Raw genomic sequence first — 25,795 nt, 5'->3', positions numbered from 1 at the left:
AGCTATAAATAAAACGGCGGAGCCGAGTAAATGACGGCAGCAAAATGTGGGCCCTATATTAATTTTCGAACGCTCTTTACGTCCTCTTTCCCTCTGTAAATAAATTATCCGTGGAATGTTTCTTATATTCAATGTCTTCTTGTTTACCGAAAGTAGCAAAATACGCCAGTGTGGGTCTAATTAAATGTAGCTATAGCGAACGGCACTCAACGAAATTTTGAATATCAATCAGGAGGCCGTTCAGCTGGATTATTTGCACTTTTTTTCTTTCACACGCTTATCCTGTTTTTTGTTGACAACCATATCGTTAAATGGGTGGAAAACTTCTAGAATGATACGACATAAAAATGGATACAAACTACCGCTCAAAGTGGGAGCTTTTGCCACGCCTAACTAAGCTGCCAAGTGGACTAATTCAGGAGGGGGGGGGGGGGTAAATTGATATGCAACGAAACAGATCTCAATGGCAGGAAATAAAGAATATGATTATTCTATTAAAAGAAAGGGGAGAGAAAATGTAGGTGTTGTGTGTATTTAAATTGCATTCACCAAACATTTGCTACGGATATTTCGTGAAGATCAGCTTTTCAAATGATATTTCGATCAAGAAAATACAGATTAGTAAGCCTATTAATGACTGAATTGTGTTCATATTCCAAAGAAAAGTAGGTTTTAACAAGCGTATAAACCTTTAAATTCTGTGTCAATTTTACAGAGAATATGTCACTTTTTAAAATCATGGTTTTAATCTTCCACGATTTATAGAAAATGATCACGTGTATACAAATTAGTCGTAATTCATATAGAAAAGACTTTCGGTGCAATCTGCAAGATGGCTGACGGAAGTCTAACTATACCATATGTGATTGTCATGGTCATACAAGCAAGGAAATTAAAACCAGATCGAACAAATAACCAAAATCGTTTTTCCAAGGACAATCGGCGATTAGAATAAAGTATTTATATTGATAACACTCATTATTACTCTATGAGCGTTGAAGTGCCAATCAAAATTAATGGTAATTTCACAAGGAAATGCCTGTATCCCCAAGGAGACATGAAATAATGTTTCTCATGGTGTATTTAATCAAGAGTGCTCTCTGCTTCATCATCACGATTAGATATTCATTATTCAGAGAAGATACAGGTTCATTGCTCAATTGCAAACCTCTAAAACCAGAATGAGGTGTGGTAGAAAGATCGTGGTTCTAATAAAAAAGTGTAACATCCAAATTGTATCTCTTTAAGGACTAGTGAACACATCTTGCCATACATTTTCTACATAGTGTGTAGTGAACCTGTCTATGTTGCCATGTATGTCGTGGTTTGGGGTTGGAATGAGGTTACAAGGGGTGATTTGGTGCCTTGCTAAAGGTAGAGAAGAAACATGGGATTTCGCTCTCCTAGAAATCACATTTGAAAACAAATTAACATGGTCACTATACATTAGAAAATTTTATTTGTACCATTTCATTATTAATGAGGATATACTTACCGTACATACGCCCGTCCCTTTAAAGGTATTGTCTAACTTTGTGAGCTGTCAATTTAAATAATTCTCAAACCAAGATGAAACATGTGTACAAGTGCATGTATTAGAACTAATAAACCCTGAAAACAACCATTATTGAGAATGAAAAGCTAAACCTACAAGGCGAACCCTGATTTTGTAAATAGGCGCCTTATAGACACATAAATACTACACATAAGTGTATATGGGATGAAATTAAGATGGTGTTTCCGGTCACTTTATATTTTAATTTTTGAAGCACTAAATAATTATTTTTGTACTCAATTTTTTCTGGGCTTCATTTTTGTGACATATCACAGACACAGGTGACAAGTGTGACCTTCTAGCTCAGATTTTTTAAAAGTCAAAGCAATGTTAACCAATCACTTTAACCATTACAAGTAAACAATCCGGCGTATTTGGGGGTAAACTCTAAAAGTAAAATGCATTTACCTCACGAATATGGCAAAGTGCATCATTTAAACATTTAAGATTTTCAATTCAATCATGATTCAATTTCATTCTATTGTCCATGGAAATTCGTTTTGCTCACATTATAAACATTTGTAATAAAATGACATATTTCATATACCACATGCATAGATATAAAATACAAAATAAATACAAAATTCAATGATAAAGCGACAAATACAAGGAAAATTCTTAGGGAAAATGTTAAAGTTTTTCCAATAAAAAAATGAAAGTAAAGACGATAAGTAAAGAAGATCATCCGGTAGAAAAGATCATCAAAGAAAAATCTGGGGATGTGATTATTGTAGGTGCGGATGGAAAGAGAAACGAAGGAATTGGAGAAACGTTGAGTGCGATATATATTACTAAGGTATTTGATCATATTATCTTTCTTTTTATCAAACGTGATTTAAATCGAAAAGAAATATATATATCCATCATAAAGAAAATATAATAAAGGTCGCACAACCACTCACAATTCGACGTAAAACGAAATCTGAATTTTAATTAGGGCTCGACTGATCGTTGTTTATTTAAAAAAAAGTTACATGGGTCCATCTCCCTCATTTATTGCACGTTGCCATGACTATCCAAAATATTCTAAAGCCGAAATGAAGCCGAAGACAAGTTCTATATCATGCAACAAGCGTTCTTTTTTTTTTAACATGCCCAGCATTATAAGTCCACAGATAAAGAAAACCAACGAGATATAATTAAACAAGCTATCCATGGCACCGACTCGTAAGGGGTGAGCTGGAGCCGGTATCCACTCGTGCCAAGCAGTAACCGACAAAGGCTGCGAGTAAGTGGTTTCTTAGTGCATACTAAAGGGTCTTCTGTCGGGTGCGTTCAAAGGATAGAGCTTTTTATTGCGTCATCGGTTACACTTTCACCCATTTTAGTACATTGTAGTGCCTCCTAAAATATAGAATCCTAATATCCAACTCCCCATTTTCGTCGAAACGTCCACCCCTGCACGATTGTGTTATAAAAAAAGTAGGTCTGTGGCTCTGTGCTACTTAACGTAAGTACAAAGAGATGCTGCTTCTTGGTCATAACCCAGTATTATTATTCATTTGTAAAGCCCTTTTTCTTGTTTAGGAAATTCGCTTAACAACTTGAATGAAAATAAAAATCGTACATAAAAAAAAAACACTATACAAATTATTATCAAGCATTGGCAGTCATTACTAAATTATAGAACCCAAAATTGAATTATATTGCTACCATTTTCAAAGGGTAATACATTAGTATCTGGATTTTTTGAGGGGTTTTTTGTTTGAATTAGAACTTGTCTGCTATCAAAATAGCATTCTACACCTCTGCGCACATACGTGAGGGGGAATAAGAAGACGATGTCACTTTCATCCTAGCACAATGATGGGGACAAATTCTCCAGGGTAAGGCATTCGCTTGTCAGGCTGGTATTCTGACGCATTTGCTTGACTAAAGATTGACAACGCCATGTCACAAGATCACGTGTCCCCCTTTCACCAATCAATTCCTTCCGCGGGGAATAATGCTGTCGCCTTGAGACTGTCTACGCGCTTCGGACAGAGCGGTGGACTGCCCCTACCGAACATTCAAGGGTGCAACTTTATGAACTCGAAAGAAAACATCCGAATACGAATGACAGCAAGGATCACATCGCTACTGGGAAACGATCCGATCAATATTGTTTGTTATTCAAATAGCGAGTCGGTTATTTTGGGGGTCAATCAGTTTGTATCCGATGTCTCCATCTTTCATGGGTTTTCTTTTTTCTTGTCTTAATCACTTTCTTACGTCTTCTTTCAAAACAATGGTGGCAAGGCCTCATTATTTATTATCATGTACAAGTTTTAATCACATAAATGTGAATCAATGACTACCTGAAAATACAGCGTCTTCTGCACATGTTCGCGGTGTCACAGTGTTTTGCGAAAGTTCGAGATATTGACTGTAACCTACACGTGCCAGAACCCTTAGGCTTCATGCTCTACAAAGTCCCGACATTATCCCACCTTAAATACCCTAAGTCAATGGCACCTTGACTTCTAAATGATTGTTAAAGCTCTTACTTAATTTAAATTCAATAGCTTCATACCCAAAGGATCGAATCCTAGGAAAGACGGGAAGACCTTCCGCACTGGTGTCAGGAAAGGTTATCTTGGTGAGCTTCAAGGTATATGGGTGTGATACGGCCGCGTCATGTATTATTTCCATTATACCATTACTGTGGATTCTGAATTATGGATGCTCCCAGAGTCTCTGAGATTTGGAGCTTCTATAGAGTCGCTGATAAAAACCGCCACGGTCGGCCTCATGAGAGTGTCGCTTTCACAGACACTGCCTAGAGGTCATGATCTCCAAACATTGTCGAGTGTTCGTTCTGTCAGTTCTTGTCAAGGTTTTCTAAATAAACATGCATGAACTGAACAAACGAACGAACGAACCAGCGCCGCAATGCAGAATTTCAAAAGAACATTTACGACCTTCGTAACATGATGATAATGCTAGATATAATGTTACATATCAATCATTAGATTCGTTATGCTTATTGGTATTACATATTGAATAAGAGATCGGTCACTGATTTCATTTAACGATCCCCCCCAAAAAAAGTCGTAATTCAGAAGGGGCCATTCCAGTATAGATTATCTAATGAATACTTGCCCACAAGTTTCAATTCAGGTGAAATATCGCTTGAAATGGGAGAAATGATATTAATTCATCTAACGTTTACCAAAGGTACATGTATCCCTCTCTGGCGTTTGGCAGTTACATTGGTAACCAGGCAGCTTCCGCCTTTTACGCGAATTAACGATGACTTGATCTCCGTGACTTAGCCTTGATTAAGAAAATATACAGTTATGATAAATCAATTACAAAAGGGGTTAAATTGTACGTCGAGTCATTCAACGAACTGTCGCCATTGATAAATAATGCGAAGCTGACAATTCATCGTGAGTATTTGTTTTTCGTTTATGCGTGTATTTGAAAAGATCATTCTCCACTGGGCTTACAATAGGCGGGAAGGTGAGCACTGAGATAAAAATCTAGCCTTGCTTTTAGAGCGATTCTTCGAATACTTCATGGTTTTCATGGATAAAAGGAAAATATACATGCACAATACAGCAGCTCGAGACTGAGTTTACCTTCTACTTCCTATACTCCCACACTCTTTCTCTCAATTTTCCCCTCTATCTACTTTCTCCTTGATAAATATTCTTTGTAGTACTTAAAATCTATCTTATAGATGCATGTTTTATGTGCTTAGTGTTTCTTCAAGTACAAACCACCCATGACCACTCTCTCTCTCCCTCTATTTCACAATCTCATGTAATTATGTGAAATGTATCACAATCGTCAAAATTATCTATTAAATACCCTTAACGCACGCGCACACCCACACACAAACACCCGTTATTCTCTCTCTCGCCCATTGCATGGTTCTACATGCGCACCAACACCCAATCACAGCCCGCACACACTCACACACTTACCCACCCACCCTCACACACCCTTCCACATCTACACACAACACACCCACCCACACACCCTACATATAAATACACACACACACACGTTTTCAATGTAATTCTCCTCTGCGTCCCCCACCTTTACTCCCCTCCCCTCATGCACTTTGGTATTTTGTCTTCCTCTCCATCCACCTAACTCAATGTTTTTTTCCTCCCACCTTCTCTCGATCTCCCACCCATCTCTTGCGGATGAGGAACCGGAATTCAATTTGTCAGTGTTCGGGTTACATAGGGCAAGGCGTTTCCATCTCGAGGCCACCAATAATTGATTTGATTAAAAACAAACTATCATCCTTCTGAATACAGAAAAAATGTCAATATTACATTACATAAAAAAGGGAAAATCGTAACCTAGGGAACGAAGTGAATGCCATTTACTCTCATTTTTTTTTCATTCATTAACAATATCAATTGCATTCTCGAACGGTTTTTAGTGAATATCACAACGCATTGTTTTTTTTTTGTTATTACTCAGAAGGTTTCTCCTTAGCTTTGTTTTGATACAAAGTCCGAAAGTGTCTGCATTCCTGCATAGGCCAAATAGCATTGTCTATTGACTGAAGAAATTTGTCTGAAATTGCGGTTCCTTTTACATGTTTTAGGGACGTAAAGGATCGAATTGCAGTTTTATTGGCGGTAACAACTTTATATGAGGGTCATGCCTCGGAACATTCCACGTCACTCTTCTTTCTTTGCTAAGGTTACTTCTGTTTAAGTCGTTTCGTTTTCTTAAAGGACAGGTCCACCCCATGAAAAAGTTAAATTGAAAAAAGAGAAAAATCCAACAAGCATAACACTGAAAATTTCATCAAAATCGGATTAAAAAAAAGAAAGTTATGACATTTTAAGGTTTTGCTAAATTTCACATAACAGTTACAGTGTATATGCACATCCTGATCGGTATGCAAATGAGGGGACTGATGACGTCACTCACTCACTATTTATTTTGTATTCTTCTATATGAAATATAAAATATTCAGACTTTCTCCCCTTGTCATCCGAAATTGAGCTTCATTCCTCCCTGAACATGTGAAATTAACATTGTTTAACATTATGTGATTCAGTCAAGTTTTACATTATTGTCAATTCTGTAAAATTTGAAATATTGTATAATTCAAACAATAAAAACAACAGAAATAGTGAGTGACGGACATCATCGACTTTCTCATTTGCATATTACTGAGTTTTGCATATAGCTGATTTGAGAAAAATATGCAAAAATTTAAAATGTCACGACTTTCTTATTTTGCATCCGATTTTGATGAAATTTTCAGCATTATGTTAGTAAGATTTTTCTCTATTGATTCAAATCAATATTTATCTGGGGTGGACTTGACCTTTTAAAGGTTGACATGGGCAGTTGTCATTGTCATACAAAACCAGGCAAAGGTAAGCCAACGTGAAACGAGATGGTTATTCCAAATACATATGATATCGATAAACCAAATGAAATGATTGATTTATCTGACCCGATTTGACAGGAGGGCAATGATCTACAATTCATTGGACGGTAAAATTGTTTATAAAATGATATTTCTAAATCTTGTGAATATCTAGTGTAAAGCTAATCTGTCGTCGAAATATGCATAGGTCTAATATCTAAAGGAAAACATTCCAGCAAGTCTCAATTGTATCAATAAAGAATAAAACTTAGATGCATGCCAATACATTGGGTACTTTTCGAGTTTCGATAATCGATGACACTGATAATGACACGTACATTTACAAGTACTTCATTTTAAGTGGAGCACGGATAATATAATAGTAGTTACAAATATAACAACATTTCTTCTTGTATTTTGGAAGGTCTTACGAGAATATCAGATTTCTATTCGACTGTGCAAACGACACCTAGTTTTTAATTTGTCAAAATGTACTGAGAACACAATTTGTCAACAACTAAGCGGGGTGATTGGGTAACGTGACGTATATCTGACGTCACACCAAGGTCAAGTCTTTAATTGATTCTAGACTTGTATCATTTATTGCGATATCGATTTTCCTTTTGAAAAAAATAACGGAAAAATAAGATCATCAAGGAGAAGAGCTTTCACATGTGCATCCAAAAATAATATCAATCAATTGCGAACTGAAATATATTCTTCTTTGTATCTTCTCTATCATTTTGTCTTTACTCTGTCGATATTGGAAAAAGTTCACTACGGATCAACGTAAAAAAGCTGGTATCATTATTTTACCATGGATTTGGCGTAATAAGCTCAGTTGAGACTCAACAGATATGATTATCAAGTGTTCTTTGGAGGCGGGTGTGTTGCTTGCTCACCATCGCCAATTTCTGATTAAGATGTCTTTGATAATTTCGTGCACTGGCTCGATTAATTATTCTGTACGATACCTTTAACTTGTTGAAAATGCATTCATCTTACACTAACTGTAATGTCATACAAGAGTGTAAAGAGTGATCATTACCATGATGACGGAAATTATAATGATAGCAATCATAATTATATTGAGCAATAAATATTGTATTGATTGTAAGTACAGTATATAACCATTATACACGTAAATGAATTAAAACAATACTTGAAAATAAAGTCCCTTTCGTTTCGAGTATCTAACATTATCTTTAACCAAAAAATATACAAAAGTATACGAACAATAATATACATCACCAAGGGTATTAGTGAGAATTAGCGCACGAGGTACCTTTGAAACAGTTTTAATACGCTCGAGGCAGGACCGAGGGTATTGTACTGATTCAAAGGTAGCACGTGTATGTAATTTTTCTAATGACCTATAGCAAAATTATCGTTATCATATGTTTTATAAGATGGTTATGTGGATTCTTTTCATTCAATAAATCATTCTCATCTCCAAACCAAGACCGGTCAATACAAGAAATTCATTAGTAGCAGTCTGTAGCATCTCCTTTTTTTCTATTAGCTTAATTGAACGACTGGTCACGTGACAGACTCCATTAGATCATTTAGTTTAGATCAGTATCATTATCTTTTGATAATAATAATATAGGGTATTTATATTGCGCACATATCCACCTTGTTACGTGCTCAAGGCGCTCCTATATTTCCCGGCTAAGCTAGGCGTTCATAGCGCACACAGCTTTTAAAGGAATTACTTCCTACCGGTATCCATTTACCTCACCTGGGTTGAGTGCAGCACATTGTGGATCAGTATCTTGCTGAAGAAAATTACACCATGGCTGGGATTCGAACCAACGACCCTCTATTTCAAAGTCCGAAGAATAATCCACTGGGCCACAACACTCCAGTAATTATAATGACAAATGAACACTCTAAATTCCAAGCATTTATAATAGATCCAGATCGGCTGTGAATAGTGCCCAGCCGAATTTTGAATTCATTTTAAATCTTAAGGATTATTTTTTTAATCTCAAAAGATTTGAATTCAAATATTTTAGATTTATATTCAAATCAACAAGGTTTAAATCTAAATGTAATATTCGACTGGTCACTATTCACAGCCGATCTGAATTTATTTTAAATCCTTGGAATTTAGAGTGAATAAAGGGGATAATGAAATATTAACCAAACTTGCGGCTTACCGTTTGGAGATCTCCAAGGAATGTGTAGATCTTGTGAACCATATCGGCAGCCTTGTGATCCAGTTTATTCGTGAAGGCAACAGCGAGTATATCACGTTCCCTCGTGCTCCGTCTCTTTCTCTTCCATCCATTGACTCGGAATGCGCTATTACTAGGTCCTCTCTTGACATTATTCAGCCTGATCTGGTCTTCCCGGGCCGCTTCACCCACTTGTATTTGCTCGAAGTCACTCAGCGCTGCCAAGAAATCTTTCATCGTGTCCACCACCCTGACCGCGTCACGAAACAGTTGATTCGCGGGTGTTTCGAATGAGACATCGCTACCCGTTACGCCGGCTGCCGCCGCGGCGGCAGCCTTTTCGAGGGGAGTCTGTACCGGCGAGCTTGTGGCTACTGCGGATAACCCCAGTAGTACTGCCATGTAAAACAGGAAGTCAGCCAGTGGCATTTTGTGTTGCACCGGATCTGCACCTATGGTCGGAGTTGATGTAGTCAGTGATTTCCTGTAACAATAAAATCCTGTTTACACGATCTGGGATAGGAACTGGGGTTTGCCCTTGGCCTCTCGGGTGTCCAGCTGTATCAGGTTTTGTATTTCGCCGGAAGATGAATAGGGACAAGTAGAGAGTATGTGGGTTGGACGGTTGGCACGACCTTGCGTGTGGCTGCAATCCTCAGCTAGCCACTTTGGCCAACTCTGATCTTGAGTTAATCGTCGATATCCTTTTCGATTTTCCTCTTCAAGTGTCGCATGCACTCTGCCGTTGAAACCCAATGGGGCTCTGCAATGAAACAGAAGACAAAATGAGTATCGATTCACGTCTAAAGCCACGACACGCGAACCAGCCACATAGGGCTGGACGATCGATTTCTTCAGAAACGTTTACCAGTAGAACTCAAGCGAATTTATGCTCTATCGTTACTCACTTAACTACGCCCCTCTCGATTGAGATATCTTTTCAGATCAGAATGGGGTTTATCGCTAGTTCTTGATGGCAATCAAAATCACCTACAGAAGTAACTTAATCTATTTTTTTCATTAAGGCAATTATTGTTCAACAACAGAAAGAAAGAACGAATCAATGAAGCCCATTGAACAATTATATTATCCTCACCAGGCGCAGATTTTTTTTCTTGATTGATGACCCATTTTTTTCGGTTTGTCAAATATATTTTGGCACAAAATGCACCCCTTAAAAGTCCCGGATCCGTGTCTGCAGTCTACACCAAATCTACAACTATAATTAGAAAAATTTCTTACGTTTTGAAGCAAAAACTTGACTGATTTATACTTTAATAATTATGATGACATTATCGATAACAATAATAGTATTATATACATATATATACAATAGCTATGATGATAATCTGCCCCAAAAGCTACAAAGCTACTGCAGACAGAATGGACGTTAGGGGGAAACAGTGCATAGGTTTACTCCGTGAATCAAGGTTCGATTCAACTGGTAACGTTGAGGTAAAACTAGTCTATGTTCAGTTAAAACTCGAATACTGGGACAGAAAACAAGGATTTCCCCAACGTTTGATGTAAATTTATTCGTACTACATTAGTAATGCTCAGAATACATAAGATCGACAATGAAAAATTCAAGTCGTGAAAGAAATATGCAAACACTGTTTTTCCTATAGTTTACTGATTCTTGGCATACATAAATTACATATGCATTCAGAAAATTGTGGTCTAATAATTAGACTTTAATTAATTTTAATAACAAAAATACATTTTTTGTCTTTACACAGACACATAACACGTTATTAGAATTCTCGTCATTACTGACTGAAAGTATCCTACGGCTAGTATTGCTACTATAATCAGTAGTATTAACATCATTGATCCGTCATGATATATCACACACAAACTATATCGAATCTCCGCAAGTGCATTTCCCCCATTTCCTACTCCGTTTTAATTATTTCACTTTCTTTCATTACATATTTGCAGGTTTTATCGTCAGACCATCGTGCTAATAGCTCTATGGTCACACCGAACGCATAATATCAGCTCAATAATTCAGATTTGAGTTATGTCATAAAAAGCATGGTCTTGGCATTTGCACTTCCTATAAAACCACGCATCAAAGGGGATTATAGATCAACTTCGATGCTCTTTGCACTTCATATTGCTCAAGCAGTCTTTTCGCAATGTTTGACTAACTTATCCGATAATTGGTCGCTTTAGTCGTCCGTTTTCAAAGGTGAAGGCACCTTGTTAGTCCTTCTGTTCGAAGGATATGCTCACAAAAAGCTTTATTTGCTTTGATTAAGAAACTAAATGTTGTCGAATTACATCAGTCATTCCGTCATCAATTAGGGTTGACCAATTAAGCAGATTACGCTAACAGCCATGTCCGTCAACTTTGTAAACAGCGAGTCATTGAGAAATTGAGTAGTACCAACTTGTATCATTTCGACTGGTAAACATTCAGCATCAGGTGCATGATGGGATACGAGATGGGAAACGGTTAATGTTCCGTGTTAAAATACATACTTCATCTCCTAGCTACGCGTCCTGGGATATCATGCTTTAGGAGGTAGTTGTGTTTGAAGGAGAGTTTCGACCGGATAGTTGACAGGAATTTACAATATTTTAATTTTTAACGGTAAATTTCCTGGCAACTTGCTGCGCGACTTTCCGTCATAAATTTTACGCTTGGAATCAATATGGTACAGTTAACAGTAAAATTTGGAAGCTTTTACATTTACTTTCCGATTAAAAAAAAAACATATTTCATCTCCTAGCTACGCGTCCTGGGCTATCATGCTGTAGGAGATATTTTTGTCTCCCCGGGTTAAAGTTTCGACAGGATAATTGCCAGGAATGTAATATTTTTATTTTAACCGTAAATTCCCGGCAACTTGCTGCGCGACTTTCCGTCATAAATTTGACGCTTGGAATCAGCATGGTACAGTAAAATTTGGAAGTTTTTACATTTACTTTCCTAATAAAATACATACTTCATCTCATACATTATAGCTACGCGTCCTGGGCTATCATGCTGTAGGAGGTATTTTTGTTTGCAGGGTAAAGTTTCGACAGGATAGTTGTCAGGAATGTACTATATTGTTATTTTAACCGGAAATTCCTGGCAACTTGCTGCGCGACTTTTCATCATAAATTGAACGCTTGAAATCAACATGGTACAGTTAAAAGTAAAATTTGGAAGCTTTTACATTTACTTTTCCATTCATTTGGGTCTTTTGTAAAGTTTACGCTATTTTCGAGGTAACATTAGCTCCCCCCCCCCGACCCCCCCAAAAAAAAAACGGTTTACCTGTACAAAATTACGGTGTTTGTTATTCATTTCATTTCATTTATTGATTCCACTTTTAAAACAAATATCATAATATACGTAACAAATGTGGTCATAAACATAGTGTATCAATGATAAAATTAAGTATCTAACATAAGTTTTTTTTTTTTAAGCATAAGGTACACTACAAATGTAAAAAAAGTGAGGAAACCTAAATAAAAAGCAGAGCTTGTAAAAAATTAGGCTCCCAATGGGGGAAAAATATAAGTTGTTACTTTGAGCGAACAAATGTGGAAACGGAATACATATTTATTACGTAGATTGTTTTACACAAATGGTATCGAATGGCATCAGGTTACCAGAAAAAGATGAAATAGAAAAAAAACGAATAGAAATAAAAATAGCAAAATAAAAAGAAATTGGAAAACGACCAAAAAGACGGGGGGGGGGGTGGACATTTCGAATTTTTGTTAACAGTAATGAGAATATATATATATATTCTCTTTTTTTGGGGGGTGGGGGGGGGGGGACGTAGGACTAATGATGACCTATTCAATTCAATATATCAGAGAATCCTTAGGCAAGCATAGGAATGGTAGTGAGATTACGATTATACGTCGAATAAATTTAAAACCTCTCCCAAGGGCGCGTAAACGAATCTCAGACAGTAATAACAATGTGCACAAACAATTAGTTACACTTTGAATTACCGAAGAAATTCAGTCCCTTCCGTCAGTTCTTCCACAAACCAGACGCTATTTTTCTGGATAATATCATGGAAAACCTTGAGGGTGGAGAGTGGTAGTGTTCCTGCATGAACAGAAAGGAAAGAAAGAAGTATTTGAAGTTTTAAAGTGTTCTTTGAGCCACCGTTATCTTATTTCTTATGTTTTCTCGCCGAATCCTCGGACAAGCGGAGAGATCTTGACAATAGGGGGCTTAGGATTCGGATGGCAGAACTGTCTTTCAGACAGTGCCAGAGGGCTAATGATGTCCTATTCAATAGCACCATCTATACAAAAAAATTATTTTTATACAAAATTTTACCCAATCCTCAGGCAAGCAGCGACATCTTGACAATAGGGAGCTTACGATTTATAACGGGAGCAGCTTAAATTAACGATCCAACACAATGGCAAACACACTCAACCACGTTGGAATGCAATCGCCAGACCAGACAGATCAGTACATACAACAAAACATGTTCCCCTGGACAGAAGGTACACTTTTAAGGATCCATTTTAATAATCTCGATATTTGCGTAAGACCAAATGCTGAATTTTTCCTGAATAATGTTAAAAAAAAAAACCTTGGAGAAGAATCATATAAGGTGTATATGGATCTCTACCAAGGGCGCCGGAAGCGGGGGGGGGGGGGGCAGGTGTGGCACTTGCCCCCCCCAAATAAAATTTTGTGGGGGCAAAACGAGATTTTGCCCCCCCAATGTGCCCCCCTGAAAGTAGAAAAATGATAAATTATTTAAGGACAAAAGTAAACGAAGGAACTTTTCTGCCTGAAAATTGTCATTTCCATTGTCAAAAATAAAAAAATTTTGCCCCTGACGGGGCAAATACATTATCATAGTAAGCCTCGCGTCTTTTGACGAACAGTTCCTCTGTGAAACATACCTTTGATAAGCCCCTTTTCCATCTTATTACAGTGTGAAAACGTTTAACCTTTAATGAATACATTTCAGACTAAAAGCGAATGGCCAATTGATAGTGGTCCACCAATTATAAGGTTTATAACTCTATGATGCTGTGTCGTCTAACAAACGCGCGGTCGCCCAGAAACGCTCAGACCGGACCCGATATCACTAACGCGCGTGAACACTAGTTACTCGAGCAACATATGGAATCTATGTGATTGGTGATTGATTGATTGATTGATTGGTGGTGATTTTTTACCTGATTGCTAAGAAAGCATGAATGCTTGTAAGCAAGAAACCAGAGGACCGACGGCTTAAGGTCCTCTCCGAAGGACCTGGTACTGAGGATTAATGCCTTACCAAAGGGCACTAGCGCACCAAGTGGGAATCGAACCGGGTCACCGGAATACGAATCCCCCGCTCTACCGACTGAGCTATCGCGCCTCCATATGTCATAGCTGTCAAGCCCAGAAACCATAACATCTCGAGAAACTTGTTTCAAATATTTTATTAATACAGTGATAACAAGTCAGTGCCCTAAAGAAAATATCAAGGTCATTTCAACTCAATATAGACATGTTATCAGAAAATTACACACAGAATAATTATGTGTAGAGGATTATAATTTATAATTTGTGAAAACGGTGAATCCCACTCGAAAGCAACTTTGAGATAATGTTTAGACATGAAAAAAATAAAATCATCTGTGAAAGTGTCTTCTTGACCGGACTCATATTATCCGAGATATGAATAAAAATGTAAATAAAGAATATAAAAGAAAAAATAAGCGTTACAGTACTGCTCTACTATAAAAAAATAGCCCCGTTTTTTCCTCTATTCCTTTTCATTGGCATGATTGGAAGGCGTTTTGTCTGATACTATTTCAGCTCATATGATATAGCACTTATGTATTTTAGATTCCAAAACTTCTTCCCATTACCTGTTACTAATCAAATCGAGATGGCAGCTATGTTCTCTGGTTCATCCCAGCTTTTGTTATTCATGGACGTTTGCAAAAAAAACAAGAGAAAAACAATCCGGGAGCGGGTGGGGCTGCAAGACCTAAATTTTCGAAGAAACTTAAGAGCGAGGGGGTTTGTGATGGGGGAGCTTTTGCATTTTCTAGAATAAAATTGAAGGATTTCGTTCACATTTTTGGTGAATTTTGCCCTCTCGATCGGCGGCCCCCGGCTGCGTACGGTCATGTTTGTCATAAGTCTTTAAAAGGCCTATATTACATTGGTTTGAAACAATTTCGTTTGCAATAAGGCTCGTTGGAAGGCTGCTGGAACTGGCACCCTGATCATGAAGAAACACCATTCTGGGTCAGAAGGGAGGAAGCAGAAGGAGCAAAAAACTCCAAGACTGTTTAATTCTCAAGAAATTTATTGCTCTTAGAAATGCAACCTTTATACTCCATTTTTACACAAAGTCCTTACCGGGGGGGGGTCCCTCAGCCTCTCCCACTCGATCGTTTCGGTATCTCACGCTGTCAAAAATTTGTGCCCCCTTCGGGATTTTGCCCCCCCAAAACTGAAAGTGTTCCGGCGCGCCTGATCTCTACATATTTTTCCTTCGGCTGGAATTTTTCCAAAGCTGCTGCTCTCGACCCACTGACCAAGATGTGGTGAATGGGTACATGAAAGGATTAATTTTTGAGCGCCGTGGACAAAGTGTTAGCTTAGTGTTAGTCGCCTTGTATCCTCAGACAAAAGCGCTATATAACATAATGTACACAAACAATCAGTTACACTTTGAATTACTGAAGAGATTCAGTCCCTTCAGTCTGTTCGTCCACAAACCAGACGCTATTTTTCTGGATAATGTCATTGAAAACCTTGAGGGTGGAGAGTGGAACTGTTCCTGTATGCACAGAAAGGAGTATTCGGATGGATTAAAGTGTTCTTTTAGCCGCCGTTATCTAATTTCTTATATTTTTTCGCAGAATCCTCGGACAAGCGGAGAGATCTTGACAATAGGGGGCTTACGATTCGGATGGCAAAAAGTTATTTTTATACAAAATTTTACACAATCCTCAGGCAAGCAGCGACATCTGACAATAGGGAGCTTACGATTTATAACGGGAGCAGCTTAAATTAACGATCCAACACAATGGCAAACTTACTGAAGCACGTTTGAATGCAATCGTCAGACCCGACAGATCAGTACATACAACAAATGTTCCCTGGACAGAAGGTTCACTTTTACGGTTCCATTTTAATAATCTCGATATTTGAGTAAGACCAAATGCTATTTTTTTTAATGATGTAAAAAAAAACCTTGGGAAAGAATTATATAAAGTGTATATGGGTCTCTACATATTTTTTTTCCTTCACCAAGGAATTTTCCAAAAAACTGTGCTGCTCTCGACCCAGGTGTGGTGAATGGGTACATGGCAGGATTAATTCCTGAACACCATTTACATAGTTAAAGCCGCGGAGCAAAATATAGTTTCTTTGTATCCTCAGACAAAAAGCGCTATATAAATGCAACCATTATTATCAGTGTTATCATAGTATGTTTAAACTTTCCCGGAGTGGGGTGGTAGAGAACAAAAAATGGACATGGAAGAGGGGCAAATAAACATGTAAGATTTCTTAAAAGTTTGGAGGAGTATTAGAGTTTATAAGTACTTACAGCTTGAGCGTAATGCTTGTGACAGCATGTACCTACTATTTCAGTCTATTTACGAATTACTCTTTTTTTGATTTTTTTCCTCAAAAATTCTTGGGGGCAAATGGGTGAGGGGGTAATGGTTCCGACTGGATGAATGCCCATGCCCCCCTTTGGTGCCTCCAGTTGATCGTTAATACTTTTACAGCGGTCATGACAGTATTTTAACGTTTAGCTCTATTCTAAAAGATACTGTATTCATACATAGCTCTTTCTAGTCTTCAACCGTAGCCCAGTATCATTCATGCAAGTAAAATGAGACTACTTTTGCTCATGAAAATGGGATGTAAATAATAACTCGTCAGTAGGGAATGCACAAGGGCATGCATTAGACTAGGAAATTGAGTGAGATGTGGCACAAATGTAAAGAGCACCAGCAGACCATGTAAAGGGTATGAATGTTTAAATACCCAGCAGAACGCTTTGGGATTCGATGGACACTAACCGAGCCTCGGAGCTATCTAAATTTAGCTGATCGTAAACCAAGCTCTTCCATAATCTAAGTTATGATCTGGAAACATTATTAGTGCTGAGGCGACGATAAATATGCAAGGCGATTTCACTCATCTTCGTTTTTAAAGGGTATGTCAATCTCAGCAACCAGTTGATTTTAGAAAACATAGATAAACCAAACAAGCTTTTCAACGCATGCTTGTTCTGAGATCGGAGTTTGAATAAGAACATTATCATGGTTATGACGATTAGAATTTCCCCTCAGTACCACGGATGATAAATGAAAATCGGAGAGCTTGATTATGCTTCTGATTGTAAAACTAATAAAACTCATAGATAAAAAGAAAATTGGAGAGTCGGTGACAACACGCATCCGCCTTTTCGCTTGGTATCTACGTGTATTTCAATGGACTACTATATGTTTTATATATATTTTATTTGGGGGGATCCATATGAGGAATTTTTTTGAATAAGTAACGATCGTGACTCTACTGGCGATTCAACATATTCCAAATAATTGTGATGAAGGATTTTAAACCATGGAATCCCCCTTTACTAAAGCAATGAATAACAATATAAATATTTAGAATGTGACTTTATTGCATTGCTATCACTGTTGCGTACAGCCCGTGTTCAACATTTAGCGTTTTTGATTGAGCGATGAAATTCTTAGTGTATACCTTCTATTTCTGATCCAAATTTTGATAGGATTTTCAATGTTCTATCCGTTAGATCATTCTTTACTCTGACTATTCAAAATTATATTTTTAATGAGCCTCGCCTTTAATCTGTCAAGAACCATACAGTTGGATGAATAAAACGCCTGAGAAAAGTTCGATCGTTTAAATCCACACTGAGGAGGTGCCGTGGCCAAGTGGTCTGGGGCGCCTGGCTACATGCAGAGTCCGGGGTTCGATCCCCGGCCGAGGGAACATATGCCCGTGAGCAAGGCACTTGATCGACAATGTTCTTTTATACTGCATTCAAATAAATGGAAATGCTATTGGTAACTAGGTGTGCACTTGTTTGAAAAAAAGAAGATAATGAACCCGGAAACTCCGTACTTAGTTACATGTTTATATTCTTTTAAGGTTATCAGACTAAAATAATTCATCATCAACAATGAAGAACTTCATTCTTCGAGATCGGAAATGATCTATTACATAACAATATTGGTATAATTCTAATTCTCTCATGTGATTGGAAACAGTGCTTAATTATTGGTTTTTTATCTAAATATGAAGCGTTCTAATTTTTTTTTTACTCACCAACTTCGATCCTTCGATCCTAAATGCTAAAAAAAGTATGTACCGTATACAAACGCATCCCTCCCAAGAACACGGCTCGTTACTGCATGCATCACTGGCACTTGCATAGATAATTACCAAATTTATTATCGAATATGCACTTTGCAATTCGCACACGATTCAAAACCCATGGAAATTACCGTAGCACGTCCCAAATGCCTGGTTTCTTTTCATTCGCACTTGTTGAAAAGATAACAAGAGTAGGAATTCCCGATGTTTCATAATTATTTTTGGTTAGAACTTTGACGGTGTTTACAAACAAGTCTCTCCAGTCCACGCGGTGTTCCCCTCCCAAACAATAAGACATCACGTGAACACAACTCTGGTTTGATTTCTATTTTGGTCGTGTTTTCTATTTTTAGAAACCGGGTTGCATGGGACGAACAAAGGGAAAACTAAAGCTACCACAAGCTTCGAAATCCTTGCTTTGTTACGATGTTCCATATAAGATGATATTTTCTTTACTGTAAAATAGTCGAATAATCAGCACCACGCGGATGTCACATGTTTCTCTGTAAGTCTTTAGTGTGATAGCCTTTGGATTACTCTTGCTCATCCCAGACAAACAGTGTTTTTGAAAATAGAAAGACGAAACCAAACCATGAAATAAAAAGCAATCACGAGTACACGTGATATCTTAGTATTAATAGAGAGGTTGTAAATCGCGTGGCATTAAAGAGGAGTGTTTGTAAATACCGTCTCAAACTGTTATCGACAAGCAAGATTATTCCGTCAAAGGTAGATCGAATGAGTGTCCCGAAACACACGTTCAGAAATACCGCCACTGAAATCCCTTATTTTTATTTAAAAAAAAAAGAATTTCTTATAATAATATAATAACAACACGCTTATATAGTAGCGCATATCACTGCTAAATGCGCTTTCTGAAGAAGACAGTCAAATAAAAAAGAGAGAAATTTGCTGGCAATCCTGGCACAAACTCATTTAAACGTCTTTTTGAAATAAGTATGATTTCAAAGTGGATTTTAAACTTGGGTGTAGAAGGGTTCTTAACATATGATTGGGTGGTATTCCAAAGTGAAGGGGCAGCATGGGCAAAGGATCTTTCTCCATAAAACTTGGTCTGAGTACATACTGAACTAAACAATCATTACGATATTTTGGAGCCATTGCATGGATGCACTAAGAAGTTAAATATAGTACTTAAAACATTACACGCGAGTAGACAGGGAGCCAATGTAGTAATTTTTTGACAGGTGTGATATGGGAGTGTTTTTTTTAGTACGGGAGACTAGTCGTGCTGCAGAGTTTTGAATGACTTGTAATCTTTTTTATTTGGAAATCGGGTATCCTATAGAGTATACTATAATACAGTAATCTAGATGACATATTACAAGACCCTGGACAAGCTTTAGAGGATGTTTTCTGTACTGCGGTTCCTATTCTAAAATAGTAGAATAACAAGCAACAATCGGAAGTTTCCGCTTCACGACGCACGTTGAATTCAAGATCATAGAACACCCACTATCAGACATGTCTTTAAAGATAGCTGTTTAATTACATTGTCACTCTAAATAAATACTCTCCAATAACCTAGACAATATGGTGTATTGATTCCATTGCTCGAATGAACCTCTCACTGTCGAAAAACAGGAGAAGATGTGACAATCGTTTGTGTACTGTTCATGCCTGTGCCTAAAGCCTTACAATATCGTAATAACACATCGTCATGATTATATACGAATGCGTGGCACTGCTATGCTAGTTCATCATTAGTGAGACGCGAATGAATAATTGCAACTCAAATCAAGATTTTTTTTTCAATAATAAAAAAGTGAAAATCTATATTTTATTGTTCGAATTCGACATCAGAGCACCTCTTTCTAGATAGCCATAAATGTCGGCAATAATCATGATAAGACTGAAACGTGGGAGAAAATGCCACAAAGTGACAAGGCATTGTTGATCATAACGTACCTATGTGTTAGTGTATTGTGTAAGATTTATAATGGATACGCAAAAACCGATATTGCCTTTAATGCACAAAGCATTAATTTACTGTCAAAGTACCGTTAACGCGTGATGCATCAATATCCAAGACCTGATAATATTTACCAAAAAATGACCATAAGAAACTCATATCATTTGGATATGCTATATAGAAATCATCTTAATAGAAATCATTTCAACAACTCAGTCATTAACCGGATGGTCCATACTGAAAGTATTTATATCTTAATAAATAGAGTAGAATTCGCTGATCAAAATGCCGAAAATTTCATCAAAATCGGATAGCAAATAACAAAGTTATTGAATTTAAAGAATTCGAAAAGTAGAGATGTGACATCATCAGCCCACCTAATGAATATTCATGACGACTGTTTTGACAAAATATTTCTAAACCTTAAACTTCAATGACTTTATTATTTGTAATCCGATTTTGATGAAATTTTCGGTATTTTGCTCAGTGAATTCTACCCTATGTATTAAGATATAAATATTTTCAGCCCGGACCATCCCTTTAATGGTTGGAATTATATAAAGTAACGTGTCACGACCAGTGTGAGAAAAAATGGTGGATGTCTGTGACAGCTTCTGTATGTACATGCACATAATGACGTAGGCCTACATTATGGTTATCACTTTAACGGGCAGAGCATGTTTAATTTGAATAATCTTCTAATGTAAATGGAAATACAGAAGTATATTAATCTAACGATTATGAATGCCATCAAATTGAATGGAATGTATTATAACACCAGCATCCAATATTGTTGAAAATTAATATTCATGCATTACACAATCAGTCTATAGGCGTCAACAGCATTGATTGAAACAAAAATGAAACGATTCCGTCGATAGGGTTATTGAAAATGTCCTACAAAGGAAACGACCTGCTGGTCAAAAGGTTATCCTCTTCCTTCTTGTTCGTTCTCATCATCTTCTTTTTTCTTCTTATTTGCATTTCCTCCTGTTTTCTTTCCTTCTTTCTTCCCTTCATCTTTATTTCTTTCTTTTTTCCTTCTTTCTTCATTTTGTATTCTTCTTCATCATCATCATCTTCGTCGTCTTCTTCTCCTCCTTCATCTATCTCTTATTATCCTTCACATTCCCCTCCTCCTCCCCCTTTCCTTTATCTTTTTCTTCTTTTTTCCTTCCAATTTTCTTGTTCCTTTTGCTCTTTCATTGTACTTCTTCCCATCTTCTTCCCCGTGTTGCTTTTTCCTGATTCATTCTTCTATATTGTTTTTAATCGAATATATATATATTTATTTATTTAAGGATTAAATTCTATATATTAGATATTATCGTGAATGGCAAATTTAAAATATATTAGACATTTTAAGTTAAAATCTTGGGTTAAGATCTTTAATCATTATTTCTATTCATCGCTAACTGCAATCACACGAAACAAGATTTTATCACTGCAAACAAAATCCATCATGCCAAGAGAGAGAGATAATTATTTTTGCCACATTATTTTTTTCCCTATCCATTATTTTGAAATACCATTTTTCCTTCCCGGCTGCAGTAGATTCTAAACCTCATAAGAGGGACTTCGCATCACTTCATTATATCTAATCCCGGCGCCTCTGGGCTCATCATACCATTATGAAACTTGTCAAGATTATTTTCTCAGTGGTTAGCGCACTCTCAAGTGAGCGGGAGATAGGTTCTCCTATAAAAAGGTAGCTGACTTACCCAGGATGATCAAAATCTAGAGAAGTAATACATCATATAGATAGATAGATAGATAGAATAGGAGAGGGGGATGGGGGGAGCATTGCCTGACAACATTGATAAGATCATTATGATACCCGTGGCCAGAAACACAAAACTGAGCAGGCATCGTAGAACATGTTTTATCGATCGATTCTGTTGACTAATGTGTACAATATTAATAGTGAAAATTAAGCTTACGATTAATAACTAACATTTGTGTTAAAGGGAAACTGGATTTTCTCCGGAAGTCCTGTGAATTGATATTTGAAAAATATCTCGTTAGTATAGAATATTTACAAGCACACCTTATATGTAGTTACAGTAAAATGTCATTTCTGTAATAATACGGGAAATGAAAGATTCATATTGGCACATCACATCATCATTGTCGCAAAGGAGTTTCACAGAACGAAAATTATTTTCCAACCGTTATTCCGGGTGTCCCACTTTCTTTAATGAAATACTATTAATCCTAATGATTGGGATCTCAACTGTTTGTTCATTTGTTAGCAATTGTTTACCCCTTATGGATCCCATTATTTCCAAGTCACAGTTTTCTAAGGTGTTTGACCCTCACATTTTACAATGTAGAAATTCACCCATGTGATAATTTGCCTGACGAATGAAACTGAAATGGCATGAATTGAATTGAATTCGTTGAATTCCACATTTAAGTTCGCAAATAGTTTTATGAAATAATACCTGGCAGTGACATGGAACCATTACATTCATTTTTAAACACGTCCACATCTAACAAAGATCAAAGGATTATGAGATAATTCTTTCTTTCAAAAACAGAGAAGGGTCGATTTTTCATTTTTTTAAATTAAAAAATTCAGATCGGGTTCCAGTTGATGTGAACATTCTTCCGATCAACTGTGAAGAAATCTTGAATATATGCGAACCTTTAATCCGGCTACACATAAACTTGGCCATAAAATCGCCTCATCTTTTTAAACTTAGATTTAGGTGTAATGTTATCATTTGATTACTATTTTTATTGTTTCATTGCTATCTTATTATTTTCATCCTCATCTTCCTTCGTTACTTTAGTTCGCATTAGTTCTCCTTGTTTATACCTTCTAATTCGTATACATTATTCCGATTGATATTGTACTTTACATTTGACTATGTATTGTTACCCTTGATTTTGTTGTGCTTTGTGAACGGAAAATGAATCAAATCAAATCAAATCTTCATCATAATTATTTTTTATATTGTAACTCTTTATTATCAATATATCATGTTACCGTGATTTCTTTTAATGTATGTGCGTATAGGGATACTTGTGAGGTGTGTGTGCAAGTGTGTAATGATAAATGTAAAAATAGAAAAGGGAGATATAATGAAGAAAAAAGGTAGAGAGAAGAAAGTTATATTACGTTACGTTCGTTGCCCTACTCCGAAAGGCGATGCATGTGAACAATGATAAACACAGTTTCTGTCTTTTTGAAGGTTACATTATCGGAGCAGAATAGCGCCAAAATCGGGCACTCGGCCTTGCCTAATTCAATTTTAAACATGTTATTAATGTGCCCTTGACCCGTCATGCTCTGAGTTTGACACTGATGGCCACAATAATGCAGAAATCTCGTGCTAAAATTCATCTGACGTAAATTAATTTGAACGTAATGTTACTCATACAATAATGAATGTATATCTCCAGACTCCCAGAGCTTTTTTTATTTTTACCTAAAATTTAACAAATTCTGAATTCTTTCTTAATGGTCGTGTCATGAGTTCTTTTAAGTTAACATTTAAAAACGCATCATAAGCAGAACAGTGTTAAGTATTTTTTTTCCAAATATGACAGTATATTCAGGGGGTCCGTTGCAGAAAGAGTTGCGTTTAAACGCAAGTCAAAAAATCAATCGCAAGTCTCAAATGCGCGCTGTTGATTGGTTGAAAATCAAGTTGCGCATGATTTTTAGAGTTACGATTGATTGCAACTGTTTCTGAAACGGGCCCCAGATGAAATAGAAAAAAAAATCCTTAAGGTTTATTTTCCCTAGGGTTTTCCGATTTTTAGTCAGTATCCTAATATATTACGGCCTTGAGTGTGAATGAGTTTTTAGAGACGTATATCAATCAGATATGATTTTCTACGTCTGGACCGACCTTTAACGTCACCGTCAGATCAGAAAGGCGTGACCAGGGCTCGAACCTCGAACCTCTGCATAAATTTAACTTCCCCGCATAATTTGGATTAGAGGCACACGCCTCAACGCCTAGTTGTGCCATGCCTTGCATGTACTTAAATTTGTTGAAGGGTGAACTTACACCTGGTAACAGCTAAAACTAATAAATGGATAAACTTACCATTGGACAATGGATAAATTTAACCATTCAGAATACACTATACGTGTTTTAGAAGGGATGGTGGAAAACTGTATTCCAAATTTCAGATAAATCCAATAGCTTTATATTCATACATTTATTAATCAATAATAATAATCTAGCAGAGATGCTAATTTCGATAATTTATGGCCTTGTTCATTTCCCTGGAAAAAAATACAAAACATTACAACGCAACATTCTTGATGCTTGGAAAAAGGTTGAAGAGTGTCTATTTCGACATTGCTTTCTCTTTAAAGTGCTTTCATTCAAATTTAATGAATAAATTTGAATCTATAATTCATCTGCCATCTATGAAACCAACTCGAATTAGTTGGTAGTACGAATTCACCTTATGATCTTAGAACCAATTTGTTCACTTGCGTCTCTCTCCCGGTCTCTCTCGATTCTCCAAAGGCATTGACATTTAAGCTGTTTTATTTTATTCAAACAATTGGGTGAAAAAAAAAATTGGTGCCTTGAACACGTGTGCTACCTATGAAAATGAATATGAAAACCACGAAAAAAAATCTATTGGGTTTGTTTTAATTTGACCCAATTTTTTTGCACTTGACGTATTAATTTAGATGAAGGCAGTGAAACGGAAGTTTAGGAAAATACAGAAATAGTGTAATTCTTACCTCTGTTCTAACCTAATTCCTGCCGAGGGATGGTATTGTCGTCACAGGTGCATCGCCAGGTTTTATGTTCACTTTTCTCCCGCTAATTCTGATTTGGCGTGTTCGTCCGTATGTGTGTTCCTTTCATTCCATTAGGCTCCACGTAAATGACTCCTCTCCGTAAGCAACCATGTCACAATGAGACGCTTCCCGCATTTCAGCTTCCACGCTAGCCACCGTGCCACAGTGGGAACGTCACCCACGCACGTGATGTCTCCGCACTCGCATCCTCCACACACACGCGCGCGCACACACACTCCGTTTTCTGTGGCAGACGAAAAACTTCCTACACACCTGTAAGCAAAATGTATACTGCGCAGGCGCGTAACTTGTGACGTCAGGACAACGATAGCCAAGCAAATAGCGAGAAAGTAAATGTCTATCCTTTCTCTAGTTTCCAGGGCAGATATAACTGAGCGAGCGAGAGTCAGGGAAATGGATGTGGTGACAGTGTTAAATAAGACAACAATGACGTCATTTACCAAGACAGGACTGGGTGATATGAAACGCGATAAAATGTTGTTTCTCAAGATTTTTTTTGCAGAATTTGGGCAAGCATGCAAATGTTATGTAAAGTGGTTGAAAATGGATTTTGCTCATTAGATGATTATATATATATATATATATAGATAGATAGATATATAGATAGATAGATAAATTTTATTTTCACACGGCAAAAAACCCAAACAGATACAGAATCTG

General features: G+C 36.9%; 1 protein-coding gene across 1 annotated transcript; it reads right to left on the bottom strand.

Annotated features, from left to right (window-relative positions):
• Positions 1-8,989: 8,989 nt before the first annotated feature.
• Positions 8,990-25,309, bottom strand: LOC121430381. The gene is made up of 2 exons (XM_041627666.1): positions 25,055-25,309; positions 8,990-9,827 (listed from the first exon to the last, which is right to left on the bottom strand). The coding sequence occupies exon 2, from the start codon at positions 9,491-9,493 to the stop codon at positions 9,026-9,028; it is 468 nt and encodes a 155-aa protein (XP_041483600.1). The 5' UTR covers positions 9,494-9,827; positions 25,055-25,309; the 3' UTR covers positions 8,990-9,025.
• Positions 25,310-25,795: the final 486 nt, after the last annotated feature.

Source organism: Lytechinus variegatus, chromosome 16 (genome assembly GCF_018143015.1).
Source record: "Lytechinus variegatus isolate NC3 chromosome 16, Lvar_3.0, whole genome shotgun sequence".
Classification (NCBI taxonomy): Eukaryota; Metazoa; Echinodermata; class Echinoidea; order Temnopleuroida; family Toxopneustidae; genus Lytechinus; species Lytechinus variegatus.
Note: the sequence above shows the minus strand (reverse complement) of the source record. Positions and strands in the feature narration are given on the sequence as shown.